This window comes from Lepidothrix coronata, unplaced genomic scaffold (genome assembly GCF_001604755.1).
Source record: "Lepidothrix coronata isolate B3197 unplaced genomic scaffold, Lepidothrix_coronata-1.0 Scaffold48, whole genome shotgun sequence".
Lineage (NCBI taxonomy): Eukaryota > Metazoa > Chordata > Aves > Passeriformes > Pipridae > Lepidothrix > Lepidothrix coronata.
Window position 1 is genome coordinate 3,740,542 of NW_016690228.1, and position 21,840 is coordinate 3,762,381.

The 21,840-nt window shown below is 41.4% G+C and overlaps 1 protein-coding gene across 3 annotated transcripts in view; it reads left to right on the top strand.

The window, feature by feature from the left end:
• The window catches only part of WDFY2 (WD repeat and FYVE domain containing 2), a 95,284-nt gene that overhangs the window by 9,110 nt on the left and 64,334 nt on the right, over positions 1–21,840 (top strand). For 2 of the 3 annotated variants that reach the window (XM_017815017.1, XM_017815018.1), the window contains exon 1: positions 9,106–9,436. The exons of the other annotated variant lie outside the window; for it this stretch is intronic. In XM_017815017.1, the coding sequence (XP_017670506.1) occupies positions 9,300–9,436 (137 nt within the window). In that variant the 5' untranslated portion in view covers positions 9,106–9,299. Of the gene's footprint in view, positions 1–9,105; positions 9,437–21,840 lie in introns of those variants that run through there. 3 annotated transcript variants of the gene reach the window in all.

Below are 21,840 nucleotides of genomic sequence, written 5' to 3' on the forward strand. Positions count from 1 at the left end.
GGCAAATATAGTCTTACAAGAGGATTGAAGCCACTGGAGTCATGTGTTCACAGTATGAAATCATGCTGCAGCTGCACAGCCTTTCCCTCTTTCCTCCTCTCCATTCAGATCAGGCTCCAGCCCATCCCTGCATAGGAAAGTTGTCCTAGTTTCTCTTCTTTTTTTTTTCTCTCTCTTTTTGGTTATCAGCACCTGTGAGAGGAAAATTGTCAGCAGGATTGTATCAAAGAGTAGGTAAGACAGTCCCTAACACCTGGCACTCATCTCCCAAAGGAGGGAGTCAAGGAGTTGAATGCTGATTGATATAGGTCCAGTCAGACATCCCTATGGAGATATTCTGCCAGCCAGGTGCTGAAATCCCTAGAATATAAATCTGCACAGTGAAGTGCTTGAGAGGATGGCTTGTACTTCACTGTGTACCACTGTGAAGGAGAGAAATTGGGCTGCCTGCTCCTCTAGCAGTCAGGGTCCTGGCAGCTGCCTGGGACCCTCACCATGTAGCTCCTGAAATGCCAAAAAGTTTGTTACATGTTCTTGGTACCTGCTCCCAGGATCGCTGGGGCCATACTGATGGATTGCAAGGTACCAAAACGCTGGAGAAAGACTCATCAGCTGGATCTACACTGGTAAGGTGCAGAGGCCAGTGCTCTTGCACTGCTATGCAGAGCACTTAAAATTGAAGTATAAGCAGATTACTTGGCAGTTCTGGCATGCAGCTCTTAGCGGTTTCTCAGATTGTATGTGCACATGGCTTGGAAGACAGCATGGAGCAGGGGTCATTTCCCCAAAAGTGATTTTACATCATCACTTTTGAATGAAGAAGAAAATGTAGTTCTGTGATACAAGCTGACACACACTGTTTGGCCTCAGAATACAAAGAATGATCTCTGGTCTGTTTTATGAGCTAATAGAGCTGGAGCAGGTACCAGAATTTCTTGCTACAGTTTTGGCCTTGGTCTCTGTAGCTTTAGTGAAAGGTTTCTTTTTGAGTTTGGTTTTTTGAGGGTTGTTTGTTTGTTTGTTTGTTTTAATGTGTTTAGGTATGTGCACACCTGCATACCTACACTTGTGACTTTTCAGATTTCCAACACTTATTCATTACAATTTGAGGGTCTTTACATGTTCTTTACCTGTCCTTTCTCTAGTGTTTTCACACTTGAACACTTTGGGACATGTGGCCAATTCTTAGTGTTTCGTGTCAGAGTTCACTGAAAATTAACTATTGCCCAAGTCCCCTCCTATTACTGAGAACTGAACTAACACAGCAGACAAGTTCTTTTGACTTCAAGAGCATCACTTGGCCTGTTATGGAGTCTTTTGAGCACCTTTTTCTTATGACATTGATACCTGATTTAGAGCTTCTGTGTGAATATTGTCCTATGCTCATATTAAGCATACAATACAGAGGCTATTCTGGGCCTAGTTAGCCTGAACTTTGGGGACTAATGAAAACAACTAAGAATGTAACTTGGTTTTTTTTTCCTCTCACCAGTCAGTCCCAGATGGACTGACTCAGGGGCTTTCTTTGTTTTCCCATTTGGAGTTTCCTCATCCACTTTCAGAGGTACAAGATGTACATATGTCAGTTCCTTAGTCTTCACAGAGAATTTCTACTATCTTGTCAGATCATATTTTTATACAAGGAGGTCACTGAGCTACAGATGAGGACATCACTGAATAATTGGTTTTGCCCTCGAAACCCACGTACATTTTATATGTTACAATAAAGAGTATTTCTCACACTTCCATGAATTTTCTCATTTGGTGGATGTCCTACAGTGGGCCAGTGCTTTCACACCCACTCTAGTCACAAAGGATGTCTCCTTACAGCAGCTAAACCTGACTCAGATATGGTTCTCTCTTCAGAATCAAAGGGCACTGTGTAAATTGCGATGATAGACATATGGGCCTACTACTGTGCAAGATGTTCAAAGCAATCAGATGTTCTGGCTGTAATCTATCTAGAAAAAAAATGATGCTTATCAGGAGTGGCCATGAAGTAATCAGAGAACCAAATGCTCCACAACACCATTCGTGATAGTGCCCATCTAAATGTGGCATTATGTATATATGTGCTAACACACTGAGGAACCTCATCCTGCTGTGATGGCCAGAAACAGTGACTTACCTGCTAAAATGAAGGCAATACATAATATTTGCACAAAATAAGACATGCAAAAGTTTGATTAGACAATCTGGGATTCTCTCTTAACTCCTCAAATAGCCCTGTGATACTGAGTCATAAGTCCCTGCATACACTGAAACTTCTGCAATTTTGCTCTCAAGCTGCTTCTTGGGACTTCTTTGCAGAAATGATTTTCCACAGAATGGATGAGTTCAGCCACCCTGCTTCAGGAACAACAAGCTTTTAAAGCAATTTTTTGTCACAGGTTTTAGTCGTAAAAAAATTGGCAGCTTTAGTGAGGGTTTACCTATTTTTTTGGAGTCAGATGCTTCATTTATACAATATGGAGCTTTCCATGTAATTGCAGTAAGAGCTAATCTATAAAAATCTCCAAAAATTTTCTGTTGAAAAATGTGTATTAAAATAATGCTAGAGCATTGTTAGCAGTAGCACTGCTAGGATCTTTTTGGCCATAAGTTGCATCAGACCTTTTATTTTTTAAATATTCCTGCATTCTTTCTTCAAAGGTACTTTCAATATTAACAAGCAATGAACCATGGTTTGTATTTTAATAGTAGTTTTCTTTTTTGATTTTTCTCTTTCTGGACTCAGATCACAGAATCACAGAATGGTTCAGGTTGAAAGGGATCTTAGAGATCATGTAGTTCCAACCCACCTGTCATGGGCAGGGAACCTTCCACTAGACCATGTTGCTCAGAGCCCCATCAACCTGACTTTGAACACTTTCCAGGATGGGGCATTCACGACTTTTCTGGGCCACCTATGTTAGTGTCTCACCATCCTCCTTGTAAAAAAAGTTTCTTCTTATGCCAAATCTAAACCTACCTTCCTTCAGTTTAAAACCCTTGCCACTTGTCCTGTCACTACAGGCCTCAGTACAAAGTCTCTCCCTGTCTTCCTTATAGGCTGCCTTTATATATTGAAAGACCACAAATAAGGTTTCCCTGGTGCCTTCTCTTCTCCAGGCTGAACAACCCTAATTCTCTCAGCCTTTCCTCATAGGAGAGGTGTTCCAGCCCTCTGACCATTTTTGTGGTTCTCCTCTGAACCTGCTTTAACAGGGCCATATCCTTCTTATGTTAGGGACCCCAGAGCTGTTGAACCCCACAGTACTCCAGGTGGGGTTTCACCAGACTAGAGGGGCAGAATCACCTCCCTTGACCTGCTCGCCATGCTGCAGCCCAGGACATGATTTGGTGCAGCCCAGGGTATGATTGCCTTTCTGGGTTGGAAGTGCACATTGCTGGGTCATATCTAATTTTTTATCTTCCAGTATCCCCAAGACCATCTCTGTGGGGCTGCTCCTAATCCATTCATCCCCTGACTTGTATTGATATGGAGAATTGCACTGATCCAGGTGCAGGACCTTGCACTTGGCCTTGTTGAACTTCATGTGGTTTCAGATGGCTGAAAGCATTTTGCCAACCTAACAACATCCACGGTAGGCCCATATGTAGTAAAGGTGAGAAAATTTAAAAAAAAAAAAGCTAAAAGACAAAAGTATAAAAGTTATTGTAAGGAAAAGTTCCTTGATATTCCCTGGATATTTTCTAAATTGCACACTTTAGTTGAAAGAAAAGGAAATACTTCAAAGCTTTCATATAGTCATGAATTATGTAAGAGAAATTTATTTACCTTTCAAGCAGGTTACATAGGTGATTTTAATGCATTTTCCAGTTACAAAAATGTGTTTACTGATGATACTTCATGATTCTTCAATATCATAGAGGGAAGGAAGATTTAGGGAAGAAAAAAACAAGTTCTGAAGTCCTGAGGCCTAGAAAAATGCAAGAATAATGAGCTTAGAAGAATTAGTGGTCAGAAAGTTCCACCAAAAAGACAGTGAATTAAATTACAGAGATTTTTTTACAGCAAGTTGGGAGCCTAGAATGTGAGTAATACTATAGCAGGATCAATGAGGACAAAGGAAACAGCAATAAGACTGCATACAATGCCAGAATTGCTTATGGGGCAAAATGTATGAGCCAGAAGTTCTCATTTGCAGCCCACACACTGACACAGCATCCCTTTTTTTGTTCTCACATGTTCACAGTCAGTTACAAAGCCAACAGCACTTGCATGGCAGCTAAAAATGAGTGTATATCTTCTTGATAAGTTGCTACACAGTAATACTGCCATGCATATTTTTTAATGCTAATCTTTTTCTCCATAACTTTGACCCAGAGCAGATCCAAGCTCTGTTTATGATAGATCCTCTTTTCTGGATCCCTGCATAAATTGAAACTAAGGAAAAGTAGAAAAAACCTGTCACAATTAGCATGCAGGGCAGTATACTATTTATTGTGCGACTGATAAATACCTGGAGCAAAATAAGGAGCTGTGATTAGATTTGAATGTGCATTTTTGTAACAAGTTTCATATTTTTAAGCAAGAACATTTTGGTACTCCATGAAGATGCCTTTCTATATAAAGAGCTCATTTATATTTGTTTCCCACATGCTTCCAAGAGTGATGTAGCATCTGAAACTAAAAATATTTTTCAGTTACTATCTTATGAAGGCTGTCACTGATGACAAAACAGGAGAAGGAGAGAATTTTAAGCATGAATTTTTGCAGTTCCATAGAAGTACAGATGTAGAAGAAACTGTAAATCCCATATATTGTAAAGCGGGAAAACATTTAGTTTACAAACAAGCAGAGAAGAAAAGCATAAGAGTGAAACACTACTGTATTCAATGGCTATTGAGAGGCAGCTCTACTTGTTGCCAAGTGGTTTTACCTTTTTTATGTGGTTGTCTTTTTTGTACATAAGTTTTTTGGTTTTACATGGGTGATTGAGGAAGAGGCCTCAGAAGCTGAAATCTGGCTTGCTGTCAACAGAGCAATTTTAAATTTAAGCACTGAATCAGTCAAAGTGCAGTTTTGCTCCCACAGTAGTTCCCTTCTTGCAGAGTGGGAGCAACTAGAATCAGATTACTTAATGGCTCCAAAGGGCATATGTTGAATAGTTCAGGCCTAAAAATGAATCACCATAAACCAGTTTTTCTTTATTAAAGGCCTGGTTTGGGGACTTTAAATATTACTCTCGTTATTGTTGAGCACTTTGTAAAAGGGCTGTTTTATACAGCATCCACAAAGAGGCCAAACTGTTTATTAAATTGTCCTACATGTACTCAGTGGCCCCAGTGCTTGCCAGTTTTAGCTGAAAGGTATGAGGCATGTCACATATGTTTCCAGATCATGTAATGATCATAATTTTGCAGAAAAGTACAGTCACACCAGAACAGAACATATTGCTTGACCTTTTGGTCAAGGGATTTCACATCCTCTTGTAATAAGAGTAACAACTTCGCAGACAGGAGTATCTAAACACCAGGCTGAGAGCACAGCTGGGGACCCTTCAGATCCCTCCTCTCTGGTCCAACCCTTCCATCTGCTGGTCAGGATTCTCTCCTGCTTGTTTGAACTGTCACAGAAGATGTGATTACACAGATGTGGTTTTTTGAAACAAATTTAGTTTGTAAAACTTAGAAGAATCTCACCCTGATATACCAAAATAAATAAAGACATAAAAAACCAATCCCAAACCCAACCAACCAAACAGAAGATGGAGCCAGAGAGCAGTTTTTAAAGCAAATTGCCAAAGATGAGGAATTCGGTTTGCTCCAACTCCTAAACTCCAAACAAGACTGCAGATGAGAAATTGGAGAAAGTCTTCCAAGGCTCTGGTGCAGTATGAGGGCATGGAAAGAGGCTCTGCTCTGTGTGAATGCATCAGTCCAAACCAGCACAGCTTCCTTCCTGAGGTGGTCTGTCCTCACCCCGCACATGAATACATAGGCCACTATTACTGCTCTTAGGCAGGCAGCCTAATTCTGCTCTATCCAAATCAAAAGAGTGAAAGTCAACCTGCATCAAGGATATAAAGGCCAAAACTAACAGACATTTCATTTACCACGGTGTCATGCCAAAATGTAGAGTGAAAGAAATGACACTAAGAAACGAAGATGAGGTAATATTAATTCATTTTGCATTTTTCAGCTTGTTTTTCACTCTGTGTTACTGATGGATATACTTTTCCAAGAACGTTCAGATAATCCAAGCATACCTAGTAGCCACACTTCTTACTGATTCAGAATTTATGTTAACAAGAAAAAGATCCTTTAGATGGTGTTGTCATATAAATTTTCTTCCATGTAAGTTTTGCAATTTCCTGCAAAAAGCAAATACCAGAGGAGCATCTAATAATTCTTAATCCTATGATTTTTTTAATCCAAAAAAAGAACTGAATAAGATTGCTTTTCTTGGCTTCAAATTCAGTTACTAAGTTGTCTTGCTTTTAGTCCTAGCAATATTTTTAGTCCATGCAATCTGACCTGAAAGCTATGACAGATAATGAAAAAAGATCTTCTAGGAAGTATTTATAAGATTTATTTCCTTATTTTTTTTTTCCCTTTACACAGGGAAAAACTTTTCTTCACTACCCTAATTTTGCTTCTGTAGGTACTCATTAAACTTGATGTCTATAGCAATTCTAACTTTGTCTGAACTGTCATGCAAGATGTGATTAGCTGCTTTTTAAAACAAATGTAGTTTGTAAAACTTCTAACTAAAGTATTTTTGTCCATTAGTTTTTGTCATTATAGGAAAACTGTTTTTTAAAAGTTTTTGATAGTATTGTTTGTAACAGTGGTAGATCTAATCTTATTGGTAATTTCAATGCCTTTTCCACCATCACAACAATACCCTTTTAGCCTGTCAGGTAAAATGGAGGATGAAGCTTCAGGTTCTCACTTTGAAATCTTTCTATTTCTTCTTTGCTTCCCTTCCTCCTCTCACCAGGTTTCCATCCATTACTTTTTCTTCCCTCAGTCATAATAAAATTGCTTCCGTGTGCAATAATTTCCCAACAATATTTCCCCGTCTCATCAGGGAGAGTAGAGCAGTGACCTCAAGTTTGCACACCTGGTAAAATCATGGACTAGACCTCAGGACACCTTTCTATTATTCAAGTACTTTCCTGGTTTTGCAGAGGAAATCACCATTACAGATAAGCTTTAAAAAATGCCCCTAAGAATTTTATCTTGAATGGCTGCTGGATCCTCACTTGCATTGTGTTGTCCTTTTTTTTTCCTTCCCCTCTCCCTAAAAGGTAACTTATTTCTGAAGATCAAACACTTACATGAAGCACATATTTGATTTCAGCATATTATTATTTGACTTTGGTCCAAAATGCATGCCCACCTATCAGTGTTTTCCTTCAAAGGTCTTAAACCTTGAAGGACTAGTTGGACCTGAAATTGTTTAAGAACATAGGAAAGATAAGGTTAATAGGGAAATGTGATGTTTCAATAGGCAATTGAAGAAGATCCAGCTGATTTAGGGGATATGTAGGACCTAGTTCCAGTCCTGTGACCCACAGCTTTACCTATCAAGACATTTGTTTTCTCAACTACTTTCTTCCTTAAAAGTGTGTTTGGAAAAAAGTATTCTGGGTCTCCCAAGAGCCTGTAGCCTGTTGTCTCCAACATATGCTCAGCCCCTTATTATCTATCAGTGATGCACAGTGCCTAATCTCAAATGCAACTGCAAAGTCAGCAGACCTTGCCAGACTTCAGTTGTAAAAGACAATTTTAGATACATGTCCATTCTGAAGACTATCAAGCATGTCATAATCTTCAAAGAATATCTCACTCCTCACCAAGTAGTGCGACAAGCATTTTTATCTGTAGGTCTGGCCTAGGACTGCAATATCATCCATACCAGTAAGAAGGTGGGGTCTTTGCCTCTTTAGTAGTAGTTCCCATCTAAGAATTATGAGAAAGAGATGTTATCTAATCCGATCACACATCCTTAGGGAAATAGCTTGAGACTGCCGATTCATTTCCTATAAGATGTTACATAAGCCTTTGGCTGTTGCTGACCAGACCTTTCCCTCTACACTTATGAACATCTCATAGTTTAGTTGAGAAAGCTTAAATGTCTTGCTGTGGTCCTGCAGACATTGCTTTTTTAGTATAACAGAGATTACTAAATATCTTGAAATTTTAGTTTTTGTCCCAAGGACTTAACAATATCTTTCCTCTGTTGCCTACATCTACTACATAGGCAACATGAGTGTGAGTGGGCAATCAGGATTTGTTCTATAGTTGATGCTGCTGCATGTTACTCCTGCAGATAAATTAAACTCCTGATTGTGGATATTTTCATACCTGATATTTTTCATGGAGAACTGCTGCTCATTGGCTTAGTGTGGGTAAATTTAGAGTTACAGCTGAAATAACACTTTCCAATCTGCTGACAACTTCTGCGATGTAGGACAACACGTTCAGACATTGAGCATGATTTTCCATAATCTTTCGAGACAGATTATGAAAGTTTGGCATATGCCTCGGGAGGAAGTTGCCTTTTCACTGGCTTTAGAACAGAGCTCTGGGCAAATTATCTCACTTTCTTAGACCTCAATGAACCTGTCCGGAAAAGAGAGTGAAGAGTAGCCTCTTGATGAAAATGAGCTGCTGGAAGTCTGTTTCGTTTCCCTTAGGAATAAGCTGTCTGAAGGTGAATTTCTGATGCCGTCGCGTTGCAGCCCTGCTGCCAGCCCTGCCTTCCTGCGCCCCTGTCTAACATAGCAGTAGAAATCTCGTATTTACCTTCAGTTCCAAGAAAAACTCAGACAGAAAAATGTAAACAGAGGGAAGCAGACGCCCTCTGTTTAATCTTTACGCCCCTTTTTTTTCGCCAAGCGGCCACCGCAGTGCGGCCGCCGGACGGACCCCTCGGCAGCAGCACCGTGCCGACAGATGATACCCGGGCATTGCTCGGGAGCGGGACTCGCTCGCCGGGCTGCCCCCATAGGACAGCCCGCAGCCTGGGAGGGTGGCCATGGCAGGAGATGTGTGATTGAACCCCCGCCTAACCGAAGGATTCCCCTCGTGAAGGCGCGGCGCCGCAACCCCTTTCAACGACATGGCGGCAGCTGCCGCCATTTCCACCCCCAGGCCCCAGGGCCCCGCCCGGCCCGGCCCTGCTCGGGGGCGGTGCCGCCGCCGCCGCCGCGCTGGTTCCTGATTCCCAGGGAGAGCCCGGCTCCGGCAAGTCCCTCCTCCGCCTCGGCAGTGGGGGCCGCCTCCCTCCCCTCCTCCCCCGGCAGTAGCCTCCTCCGGCGGCAGCGGCGGTGCCCGCCGGCCCCATGGCGGCGGAGCCCCAGCCCAAGGCGCTGACTCGCAAGCCTCTCCTGCTCAACAAGGTGGAGGGCTCGCAGGAGGTGGTGAACATGGCAGCGATAGTGCCCAAGGAGGACGGGGTCATCAGCGTCTCCGAGGACAGGTACTGGGAGCGGACGTCCAGAGGTTCTGGGGGCCGCGGTGATGGTCTGTCCCTTCCCAGCACCGCTCGCCGGCAATGGTGGCAGTGGGGGACCCGCGCCGCGGGGTCCCGGGTGGTGCCCCACCACCACCACCATCACCGACGAGCGGTGCTGGGAGGGGACGGGTCCTGCCGTGGTGGTTCACCACCACCGCCGGCGAGTGATGGTGGTGACAGACCGGCAGCATCTGTGACGGGACTGTACACTCCACCACCGGAGCCCGGGCAAGCGTCAGGGTGCCGGTGGTCCAGCATGGGGACATTGGTTTAGGCAGCTACATCAGGTCCTGGAGGGGAAGAAGCTTGGAGCAGGAGCCTCCAGCTTGGTGTCCCCCTTCTCCACCGCAGTATGGGTCAGGGCAGCGACTGGGCTGGAACGCTGCTAAAACTTGCAGGACTTGCGTGACTTTTCTTGACGTGGGTAAAATGGGATTTGAGAGCCCCTTCATCACAAGGATTGCCGGGAAGGGTAGAGAGATCTTTGTCCTTGCCTAAAGATTGCGGTGGCATTGACCAGAATAGTAGTTTTGGTTCCCGTTTCCCCTCTCCAAACGTTTCTTTGTAATTGTTTAAAAATACCATGTATCAGTGATAAGATCTTGAAGTTAAATCCCATGTAAAGCTGCCAAAGAGGAGAATGCTTTCAGGCCGTTTAGCAGGGCCGTGTAGGGTCTGAGGCTGCCCAGAGGCAACTCTGTCTCTTCTGAAAGATCTCAGACTTAATTCAGCCCTGCAGTTGGAGCTTCAAAACTCTTCAAAACAGATTTTTACTTTAACGGCTTGTTTTTCTTTGTGATGGCCATAAATATTTCTTTAAGTGGATTTTCTTCACAACTCAGGTGCACGGTGTAACCTGTGTCCTAAGACACAGTGTGTCAGTGTTTGGATACTCAAGGGTATTTTGATGGACTGTTTCTCATGGAATTGTCTGCTTTTCTGTGTCTGTGAGCTTTCTGAAATACAGTCAGTATTTCTTTCATTTTGTCTTTGTACCCCATGGGACTTAGTTTTTAGCTAACTGTCAAATATGTGCAAATTTAAGATCATTTAAGTTCACCTAGGCTGAGGTCTCCAAGTGAACTCATGCCTTGTAGCAAGAGGAACTAAGATACTTAAACAGTACGCTGTCAAAGGGACTTTAAGCAGACTTTTACATTACTATGTACTCATGATTTTATTGTCTTTACACTTTTTATGTATTTGATGTGATGTTGAACAAAGCTTGAGCTTGTTTTGGGTCATTGTAGCTTGTTAGGCTTACTTGGCCAATTCTTTTTACCTCTAAGAAGGTATTCCTGAAATTCGTTTCCTCTCGTATAAGTGTCTCTCTCAATCTCTGCCTCTCCCCCTACCTTAGAAAAAAAATAAGTAACTTTACTTGTTGATAATAGGTTGATGCTCCAGGCTGATATTTCTGTGTAGAGAAAGGGATTGATCAGACATATTTGTTTTCACTGGTAACTGATACGTCAGGTTCAAGAAACAAACAGTGAAGAAGAAGCCAGGGGTTTCACACTAAGAAACTCCCTAGTTCATGAGCACCACCCTCATCCTTCCCATCCCACAGCAAATCCCTGGTGTACATCAGTTAAGTCCTGCTTGCTGATGAAAGTGGGTATAGAAATCTTCTGCTAGAGTTGCTGATAGATGTCCAAAGTTTTGCTGGTGATATACGATAGCTCTACAGACATTAAAGTACTGGAGTAAGTGTGGAGGTTCTGGAGGCTGTTTTCTGTTTCAAGGCATTAACCAGGTAATGTGCTTGCTTGTGGGGCTGTTTTGCAGTGTCCTTGAGATGCTGTAAACTGTGATCCTGCCTTTTATTTCTTTAGGCATGAAGATGCTGGTTGATGGCTCTTTCTTTCATTTTCTGCCTGCATTAGCATTTTTATTGTAATTTAAAGGTTAAGAGTCTAAGACTTATTTGAAAGGAATAGCAGATTGGGAGTCTAATTTGGAGATTTTAGGATACCTGCGGCGAAAGCATAATTTACCAGACTTTCAATATCTGTGTATTATGATTAGGCTTGTGCAGATTCTTATGGTAAATTTTCCTTCTGGTAAATTGCCTTCTAGTGTTGGTGTTGACTTGGTTGTTTAATGGCTTTGGAATGTGAAGGACTTTTAGAGCTTCCTAGAAACTGCAAAGGACTGTGTTATGGAGATATTATCTGTCTCTTTACTTGTTAGCCAAATAAGTGAGTTTCATCCATGTTTCCTAGCCTGTGATATGCACTGCTCATATGAGAAATGTTCTGAAACTTCTGCAGAGAACTTCAGCTGAATGACTCACCACCTCCAGCATTTACTTCAGGTTGGGACATCTTCTGTAGATGAAGGAAAAATTGTTTTGCTGGCTAATGACTGAACATATCATTATTGAAGTTGCTGGTAATCTTAGCATATGCAACAGCTAGGTATCACTTTAAAGGTTTCCTTTGCTGCATGGTGTGGCCTTATACCCCTAAACCTTTCAAAACATGAGCTAGCTTTGTCTCTGGTCTCAATTTTGTATGGCACCAATGGTTTTATCTGGTTTTAAACAACACGGAAGTGGTTTCAGCTATAGCTTGCAGACATAGTCATGCATTATACAGCCCTGAATTATATTTGTAGCACATGCATGCACATATTTGAAAAAATTAAATGAAAACTGAGTAATAATAGAGGGTGTGGTTATTCCCCATAAAAAGTGGCATAGAGGGGAAAAAGTACAAATCTCAGAGGGGTTACATATTTAAGTAGGTTATCTAAACTTTACATACTCTGCAAGGTTGGAGTTTCTTTTTAGTGTGTGTCATCTGTATGCTCTACAGATTTTCTCTTCTGAATCATGGTCAGTCATGTTAATTGAGTGATGTGTATTGTGTCCTAATCTTAGTGGGTTTTCTTATTCCTTACTCGGGCAAAATAGACTGAGCCTCTATCTACAATACCGCTGGTGTGTATAGGGAGGGATAAGGTATTTTGTGTTTTTCTTCTAGGGAAAGGAATGAACCTGTCTAGGCAGGTGGGAGTTAAAGTAGTGGCAACATTTGTTATCCAAGAATGTATAAATCTGATGCAGGATGGCTCTAAGAAAGAAGTTATTAGCTTTCATCCATGCTCTTTCACCTGCCAGTAAACGTGTGGAATTAACAGACATATGTAGCCTAACATAGAGTGTCTTGATTGATCAATAGCATTGAATGCCCATTTGAAGCTAAAGTGGGATTTTCCTAAAGTGCACAGCTGACCCTAAGTTGTCATCTGTTCCTCTGTATTAAAAGCATGTGCTACTATTTCAAAATTGCTGAGAGTCCTTGTCTTTTGTTGCCTTCAGAGGGAGATGCGGTTGTTGGGCATGTCTGAAAAGTAGGTCACTGGCATGTCAAGTTCAGACATATCTAACTCTATGCTCCAGAGAAGATTTAGTGTCATTAATCTTACCTGGGCATGGGGATACAGTGGGACAAGTGCACTGACTCACCCAGCTTTCAGTGCAAGCAGTTCTGATTGATGTTGACAAACTTAAGTGTTTCTCAAGAGCCTGCCAGTGATGTGAGTGGTAATTCAGCTGGGTGTCTGATGTGCTGATCGTGTGTCACCGTGAAAGACTAGCAGGAGGGGGCTGGGTGTGTCGTGGTAAACCTGCACTTCGCCACTAGCTGTCTTTTTACCGCTAGCTGTATTGTAGGTGAGGAAAGCTTAGACATGGGCTGGTGTAAGTAGCTTTCCTGGTAATTAGGAACTCTGGTCTATGCCCTTTTTCGGGTGGGAGTTCTGTGCTCACTTCCATGCTACAGACCTTGTAAATTGTCTGTATATCAAATGTAAGTGTTGCAGTCAAGAACTGTTCTCCCTAAAGTATTCACAAGAAGTAAAAGTTTTCGTAGCCAACTGAAAATTGTCAAAATCCTTTGTTTTTAAAAAATGGGCATTCTAGTCTCTTAGAAGGTGACAAGACCTAGGAGAAAAATATTTATGCCATAGGTTTTTTATTTTTTCTTTTTAAATAAGGGAGTAGAGACCTTTGTCTTCACTACCTTGTATCATCTTAAGTTCCTTTTGAACTCAGATGTCTCAGCTTCTTTGTATGGATCACTGTATAAACAATGTCTTCATCTCACATAGAGGAAACTGTGCAGAGCTTGTGTTCCTAGGTTTGCTTTACAGTTTGAGGTTTCTAAATACAGATGTGCACTTAAGCTGTTGTTCAAAACTTGTCTTCTGCGTATGCTAAATAGCAGGTTTTTAAAGGGGCACAAAAAATTAAAGTCCATCTCATGTAAATGAAATATCTTTGCTAAACTAGTGGTGAACTAGGCATGGGAATGTGCATATGTGACAAGAAATGTGGGACTTGTCTTTGGCTTCCTGCTGACATGCCTTCTGGCCTGGAGAACTGTGATCTTTCCACCCTCAAGTATATCAAGTATATATATTTCTCCTTGTGTTTTCTTGTCCAGATCCAGAACATTAAGCATATAGCATTATAGTTCATGCCTGTGAAAAACCTCCAATGGAAATGTGGGATTCTTTACAGAATGCTGCATTCAGGCAGGGTGTGAGGAACTGAAGAACCTTGGTAAACTCTCTGGGTTTCCTTTCTTCTATGATGGAGTCATAGAAAGTGGTTGCTTTGCCCAGCAGTGTGGTTGCAGTACAGGTCTGTAATTCTTATCTAAGCACAAGGTTATGTCGCTGATACCTGCTCTGCCTTGTATGTGGCTGTTGCTTCACAGCAGAAGTGCAGGTGGCGTGAGAGCTGATTTTGATACTGTTTGTGTACGTTCATTGGTCTAAGCCTGTAGGTTTCACACCCCGTGATTGCAGCATGAGCAGTAGCTCAAGCAGTGCAGAAGGTGTGGATGCTCTTCACAGGTGTAAAAAGACTTGTCCCTTCCTTGAGGTTTTTTAAATTTTGATAAAAATATCTGTCACTGCTAAAGTTGTTGAAAGGAAATGAAGAGACCTCTTACTGTAGATGCAACTTAGTTGCTCTGATTTTTTTTAAGCTAAATTTTTTGGATATGTTGTAATTTGATGACTGCGTTTGGAATAAAGGTCAGGGTGGAGGTTAGTGCTGGCTGAGTGAAAGAAGTGGATGCTGGCAAGAGGTTTAAGAGAAGATAGAAGATCCAAAAGCACTTGGAATCAGACATTGTTGCAGATGTTGAAAAGTAACTGTTCCTGATTTGACTAACATGTATCCTGTTGAGATGCCAAAATGTGAGACTAGCACATAAAATGTCTCGCTCAATGCTTGTTGGGAATGATAAACTCCACTTAGTAACTTGTGGGAGACTTGCAGTGTTTTGTTTTGTGGTTTGTGTGGGTTTTTTTGGTTTTGTGTGGGGTTTTTTTGTTTGTTTGTTTGTTTGGGTTTTTTGTAATTTTTTTGGAAGGGGGAAGGTTTTTTTTTGTTTTGGGTTTTTTGTTGTTGTTTTTTTTTTCTGTTTTGTTTTCTTGTAACCTTCTGTGGCATTTTGTGCCACCAGAATATGACTTGTTGAAGTTTGTCAGAGCCTGTATATCCCTTGCCTTGCAACGGTCTCCCATGTGTGTCAGTTAAAGGTTTAAAGCACAAGCATTTAATCTTATCTTTCTGATTTGAGCTTTCCTGCAACTACTAGCTCATGTAGGTCAATGCACAAATTAGTGGAACTCCTGAGGTTGTATTAAGTTCATGCCTTAACTGCAAGATGACAGCTGCAAAAATGTGCTATGGCATGACTTGGACAGGTTGTACAGACCCAGCTTCAGCAGTGCATCAAAAGAGAGTGGAACATTAGGTGCTTTAGAGTTAGAGGTGCAGTGCATTTTACCCACCTCTCTGTTTAAGAGGTTATTCTTTATATAAAAGATGTAGGTGAATGTATCTTATCATACAAGCATTATTTGGAATAACAAGAGCTACTTAATACACCTTCAGTTTGCCTCATGGTAGCCTCTTTTTCTGCCAACTGCTGAACACTGTTCTTGCGTTGCAGCAAGTTTTGGAATGGTGCATCTGCTTCCCATATTAACCAGTTCTCATTTTTCTTCTTGTCTTCCCTGACCCCATCTTAATTTCCCTGGCATCTGCTTACACAGAGGCTGGATCTTTCATCAGTGTGTCTCATGTCTGTCAGGCTTGGTGACCTTCCCCTGCAGTCTCTCCAGTTTTGCAGCTGAACAATGCTTCTTGCCAAGAGGGGACTGCACAATGCCACCTCTGTGTGTGGGCCTGCAGACCCTGGAAGAAAAACAAATGCCAATTATAGAGCACATGCAGTACAGAGATGGCATATAAGCAAAAATGTACCGATGCAGGAAACTTACTTATTTACTTCCTCAAGCTAAAGATGTCTAGAGGTGCTGCAACATTAAACAGCCTCAAAACCTTAAACTAAAGGAATTGCAACACTTTTGAAGCTACCAGGCTAGTTAAGTAAAGATGGCCTTTCATTGAGGGTCACTTAGCAGACTGAAGGTATCAAATAATATGTGACATTGTAGTACAATAGAAATATGTCAATAGCTCATTTGATCTACCTTATAGTATTTTGTTTACTAAGACAGACTTTTTTCTCTCCCTCTGTCCAGCTGCACTGGTTTCTGCCGGGCATCTGCTGACAGTGATCTGTGCACAAATTTCCAAGCTACATCTTTCTATGTGATAATACATGAAAGAGAACTGCAGGGAAGTGGCACGAGTTTTGTAAAATGCTGTTTGTAATAGCCCTGACAGAAGTCAGAATATACATAGTAGCTCAGAGATGAAATAGAAAGGAGAGAATGGGAGGACACAGTGTAGGCACGTGGGTGCTTCCATGCTCAGGAGCTTTGAAAGCTTCTTAAATGATGTGCAATGCCCTAAGGAGAGCAACTGGCTTTTGCACAAGTGTCCTCTGTGCATCGCTGTGTTCTGTGCCCTATAACCTCTCAGACGCTGGAAGAGCATTCACATAAAAGCACCCCTGAAGCTGTGTTTAATTGCTTTGCCTGTGGTGCTTTATCACACACCTGCCAAATATGAGTGGTTTTATATAAAACTGTCAGTATCTGCATGAATTTGCCCAGAGATTTGATAAGAATCGCAGTAGTCCCTACTGTAGTCTGTGGCAAGGCCAGGAGCAAGAAAAAATACATCTGTTTCCCTTCTGCATACGGTGTGAGGGAGTGATGGTGCTGCTGGATGCGGCAGGATGGGATGAGGCACCCTGGGAGGGAATGGGAGCAGCGGCTGTGGGGTACTGAGAATAGCCACGCAGAGTGGGACACATCCTGTTCGGCAGAGCCTTGTCCTGCATGGGTCATTTTACGAAAGAGAAAATAAAACTTCTCTCTATATACTTTTGTGAGATAAAGAAATGACACAAATGGGAAAACTGTAAAACAACGATACATGCAAGAATGGCAAGTATCTGACCAAGCAGGTTGGACAAGTGGCTGGAACAAGCCTGAAGGAAAAGGACAATTTCATGAAAGGAGAAGTAGGAGAGGGCAAGTTTATCAGTCAGCCCTCCAGGGAGGGAGCTTTACATAATCATAAAACCATATGCGTCTCTTGGGGTTCTTCATATGTCACAGTCTGTGTGCCTGATGGCTTAGAACTGTGCATAAATAATGGCCAAAATGGGTATTTGGCTATCAGAAGGTGAATAATAAATTTTACATATTAGACTGTGCCCAAATTATAGATGGACAAAATATGTCCTTCATCCTCATGAGAGGGAGAACAGTTGTGGAGGCTGGCTTAAGAGAAGTAGTGTTTTAATTTTACTCTTAGTCAGACTGCAGGAAATAGTGTTGTGTAACTAACCTTGGCCAGACTTTGAACATATGGGCTTTGCTTGTCACACCATGTGTATTCACCACTTCAATTAAGTTTTTCGGGGAACTCTTAAGGTTTTGAGCACTGAATCGAAGGCGATGCCAAGGCACAGTTCTGGGTAGAAGAGCACTACTGTACTGCTGCCAAGTTTACTGAAAAGTTTTGTCTAACATTGTCTTTTATTCTCCAAGTCCTGTGCCATTCCCTATTACTGTGAGGTAAAAGATCAATGTACTTAACAGGTTTTTGCAATGACAATAGTGATCGATCAGCCCCAGAAGGCAGTGCTTTTGACCTTTACAAGTCTGTAATCACGGTTTCCTGAGGAGTTGAGTCCTGCGGAGAGAAATCTGAGAAAAGGCTGTCCTAATGTGAAGTGGCCTATTTTGCCACCAGATTGAATTATTTGGATTCAGGTGATAGAGCAAGTACAGTGCTGTCTTGAAGGGATAAGGAGAGAAGGTCCATGCCTGTATTTAGAAAGTGACAGATAATGAGATTTTGCACCTCCAGCAGTGAGTACAAATTTGAAAAATTTACCTTTGGCTTCGAATTCACTTATAACAGGAAATAAAGGCTTAATTGTATTCTTAAGCGGGAGGTGCATCTGCCCTGTGAAATACTTTGGGCCTTAAAGTAAACAGTTGTGTTTTTTTTTTTTCTTAAAGCTCTAATAAAGCCTAATCACGAATGGGTGCTAAAGCTTTTATTTTAGCTTAAAAGGTAATAAGGTATAGTGAAAATATAATTACATTAGTGCAATGAAATGCATGCTAGAGGATGGGAGATGAGAGGGTTTTGGTGTTGATTCAGAGCAGTGGTACGTATCCTGGTACAATGGTTTCAAGATTTAGATATCTAAGTACCAAAAGTCTCTGTCTTCCAGCCTATTAACTTATCTGTGGTTTGAAATAAAAAAGCATATAAACAATGACAGAAAAAGGAAATCCAGTAGATTTATTGTGATGTAAGATAAGATGAAGTAGGAGAGCACTGAAAATTAGTCTATTCTGTTGCTTTCCTTGTCACTGGTTAGCCTTTCTGTCCCAGTACAGCAAAGCTTATTTTATGTATGTCTCCTCTGATTTGGATGCTTTTCCGAGAACATCTACACTGATCTTTTCTTGCAGATGCCATCTGTCATTGCATGGTCAAGTGATGAACTAAATATTCTGTAAGGTATTTGTCTATATGCATGTTTCTAGGCCAGTTTATTAATACAAAGATCCAGAAGGTATTGTCTTTTCATTTAAACAAATGCCTGTTATCTCAGAAAACCATGTAATGTAGTCCCTTTCAAGAGACAGGTCCCCATTAAGTACTTTGACTTCTTTCCAACATACATACACTTTAGGAATCTGCTGTGAAACTGGAAATGATGGCCTACATTTTGTTTGTAACTAGTTTGCACTCATTTTGCTTATGTGCTGAATTATCCTTACTTCACCTTTTTTTCTTGATCTTTACCGTTATTAAGCTGTATCTTCTCATTTCTATACTCCACCCCTTTTTTCCCATTTGATACAGAGAAACTCTGCCCCTTCTCTCAGCTCTGTGTTTTGCTAGAGCAAATGTGGGCTATGGAGTCATCCACCCTATGAGTGTTTCAAATTGACATTTCAAAGGCTTCATGTTTTGCAGCACCATGTGCATTCTATGGGATAGAAAGAAAGTAGGATTTCCAAGGAGGTACTTTCTGCTTTGATGGTAAGGACATAGCCTGTGGTCCAGCCTAGCTTCTACTGCATGTAAGGTTGACTAAAGACAGCTGCAGCATTCTAGTGGCAGGGAAGGTCTCCACACGTCTTGGCTGGACTTACGAATCATGCCTTTGCTTCACTGACTGTTTCAGCAGCTGTACCAACAATAAACTGTTGTCATAGGCTGATTGCACTTCTGCAATTATTGGAAGGCAAATAGGAAAGCTCATGCCTGTGCTGTGTTCCAACATCAGACATATAGCCCTTGTGCCTGTTCTTGTCCCATTGGTCCCATTGCTTCAAACTCCTGGGGCACAGGAGTCCTTGATCAGGCAGCAGCCTCCGTGTAGCCTGCTTTTTGCTGTCCAGGAGATTAAGGGAAAGTGGAAGAGTCTTTGCTGAAGAGTCCCACATTTGGCTTCTAGAGATGAATGTTCTCTATGCTTTTAATATGCCATAGGAACAGTTTATGTTGTCATAGGCAGAAGCAGATACTGATAAAAACTAAATATCTAAGTAATGCAGTGCAGTAGTACTTATATGGGGAAAAGTGGACTACAGTAGTCTCAACATTAATTGTGCTGAGGGAGGAGGGTGAAAACATAATGTATCTTTCAAGTCAAAATTGACACCTTTGCCTTTATTGTACCCTAGGCCCGGAGTGAAGTTATTTAATTACTGGAATTGAGAAGTTAATACTTTTTGCTGCAGTGAAGTGATAAATTTTATTCTATTCCACTGACCCCTTTGTCCTATTCAGTCGAAATAACTATAGTTAAGCCCCAAAAGTGCATTTTGCATCTACCAGAGACTTGCCTGGACCATTTTGTGGGCTACCTTAGCAGCTTAGACTTTTAGTGCCGTCTGATGAGCAAAAGCCTGTCTGGTAGTATCTCTGGTTTTCTAGGTTGTGTTGCATCTGAAGTCAGGAGTAATAGGAGTTTTTGAGACTGCATTAGCTGGTGTTGGTGGCTAAGAATGGGCGTATGCTGGATTTCTTTAGGCAGGAGAAAACTGGGGAAGCAGCTAGTTTAAGAGTATCAACTGCGATGGGTGGTAGATCACTGTATTTGGCACAGTGTGTTACATACAGAGATTGGTTACACAATGTATAGGCACTAATCCATTTCCAAAGAAGAGTGCAGACTTTTCCTTTCAGGAAATGAGTCAGACTTCATAAGCAAATCTCTTCTTGCTAACTTCAGGAACTGCCAGTAAATGAGTGGGAATAGATGAATCCATCATCATGCTTTCAAAATATCAACTGGTAAATGATCCTTCCAGACTTCTAGCAGAGACATCAGCTCAGATCCATACAAACACTGAAATTCTAGGTTCACATTCTGATCCCTCTTGTTGCTAGGTTTATTTGTAGCAAAAAAGCAAAAGCATATAAAATTTTGGAGAGCTTGCTGTGGTGCTTGGAGTCCTGTAGCAGTCTGATCTGTGACACACCAACAGATGAGGAGCCCTGTTGAGTGGGATGGACTGTTGCAGAGGCCTTCTCTCAGTCTTGCTGCAGGCAGGATTTCTGCAGATATTGCTCTGGGGGAACATTTGTGACCTCTGTTGTTTGACATTCCATATTTTGCTTTGTACAGTCTTTATGGTTGCTAATATTGTTGGAGAGCACATGAACAGGAGAAAGGGAGGAAATCCTTCAGTAGTTTGTACCACTAATTCAGGTTCCAAAGTGTTGGATTTGCAGTGGAAGACTAAAAGCAAAGATAGAGGATTTTTTGTTAAACAAGAAATGCTATAAATGCTGGTGGTCATGATCCTTCAGTTTCCAGCAGTAAAAATTTCCTCAAATACTGTCACTAACCTGTATTATACACCAGAGAAAGTAGGGAAAGGGAGCTATGAATGTACTGATTGTTTTAAAAAGATTTACATGCTGTAGTGGCTGAAAAATGCATGAACTTTATCTGAATTCTGAAAGCTTCTCTGTGATTTCAGATGCTTTTACTCCTTTCCATCCTCTTTGGTAGATAAGAGAGAAGCTTGGTAAGCATTTCCTCAATACGTTTTTGTGACCAGGAAACCAAGCCAAGAAGTTTCCATCCCCAGCTAGTTTCATCCACAGCATCCTTTTGATCACAGCTTATATTCATCCTTCTGAAAACCTGATGACCTAAACCCTGTTTTTCAAGGAATCAGGAATGAACATCATTGTCTGATTTTTGCAATGCGTGAACACACCTGAATGGATGGCCCAAGGACGCAGGTATTGAGGTCGCCAGCAGGAAGCATGGATAAACCTAAAAAATGGCTTGGTCTGCCTCAGTCAGTGTGTCCCCATGGTCTTTCCTTTGCTCTAAAACACAGCTTGTGTTCACATGCACTTTTTGACATGAACAGACATTTTTATATGGTTTTAAGAGCAAATTCTTTTAGAAAAAAGTGTAGTTGTTAATCAGCTCTTAAGCACAAAACCTGAAATATTAACTCTGTAGGCTAGTGTTTTATATACAAAATGATACGGGAGAAGCAGATAAATAACCATTTTGAGAAAAATTCTGGAGGTGGGAAAGGCAAATGACATCAGTAATTGCTTAGTGATCTGTGTTCGAGTATTTTGCATGTGGATTAAAAAGTGCAAACAATGGTTTCAAAAAGCAGTGTGTCCACATGTATTGACACCTCAGACTCAATGGTATTTTTCCAGAAATAAATAATACTGCCTGTGTTTGCAGGCAGGCTCCTAATTTGCAAACTGGTCATTGTGATACTCTGAAGCATTATTCTGGCAATGGTTGTCTTTTTGTTTTGAGATTCATTTCCCTTTATTGCTGTGTATAACTCTAAGCCAAAAAATGGTGTTTATCCAGTTGTTGGCCAACGCCATTACACTGACCTCAGGCTAA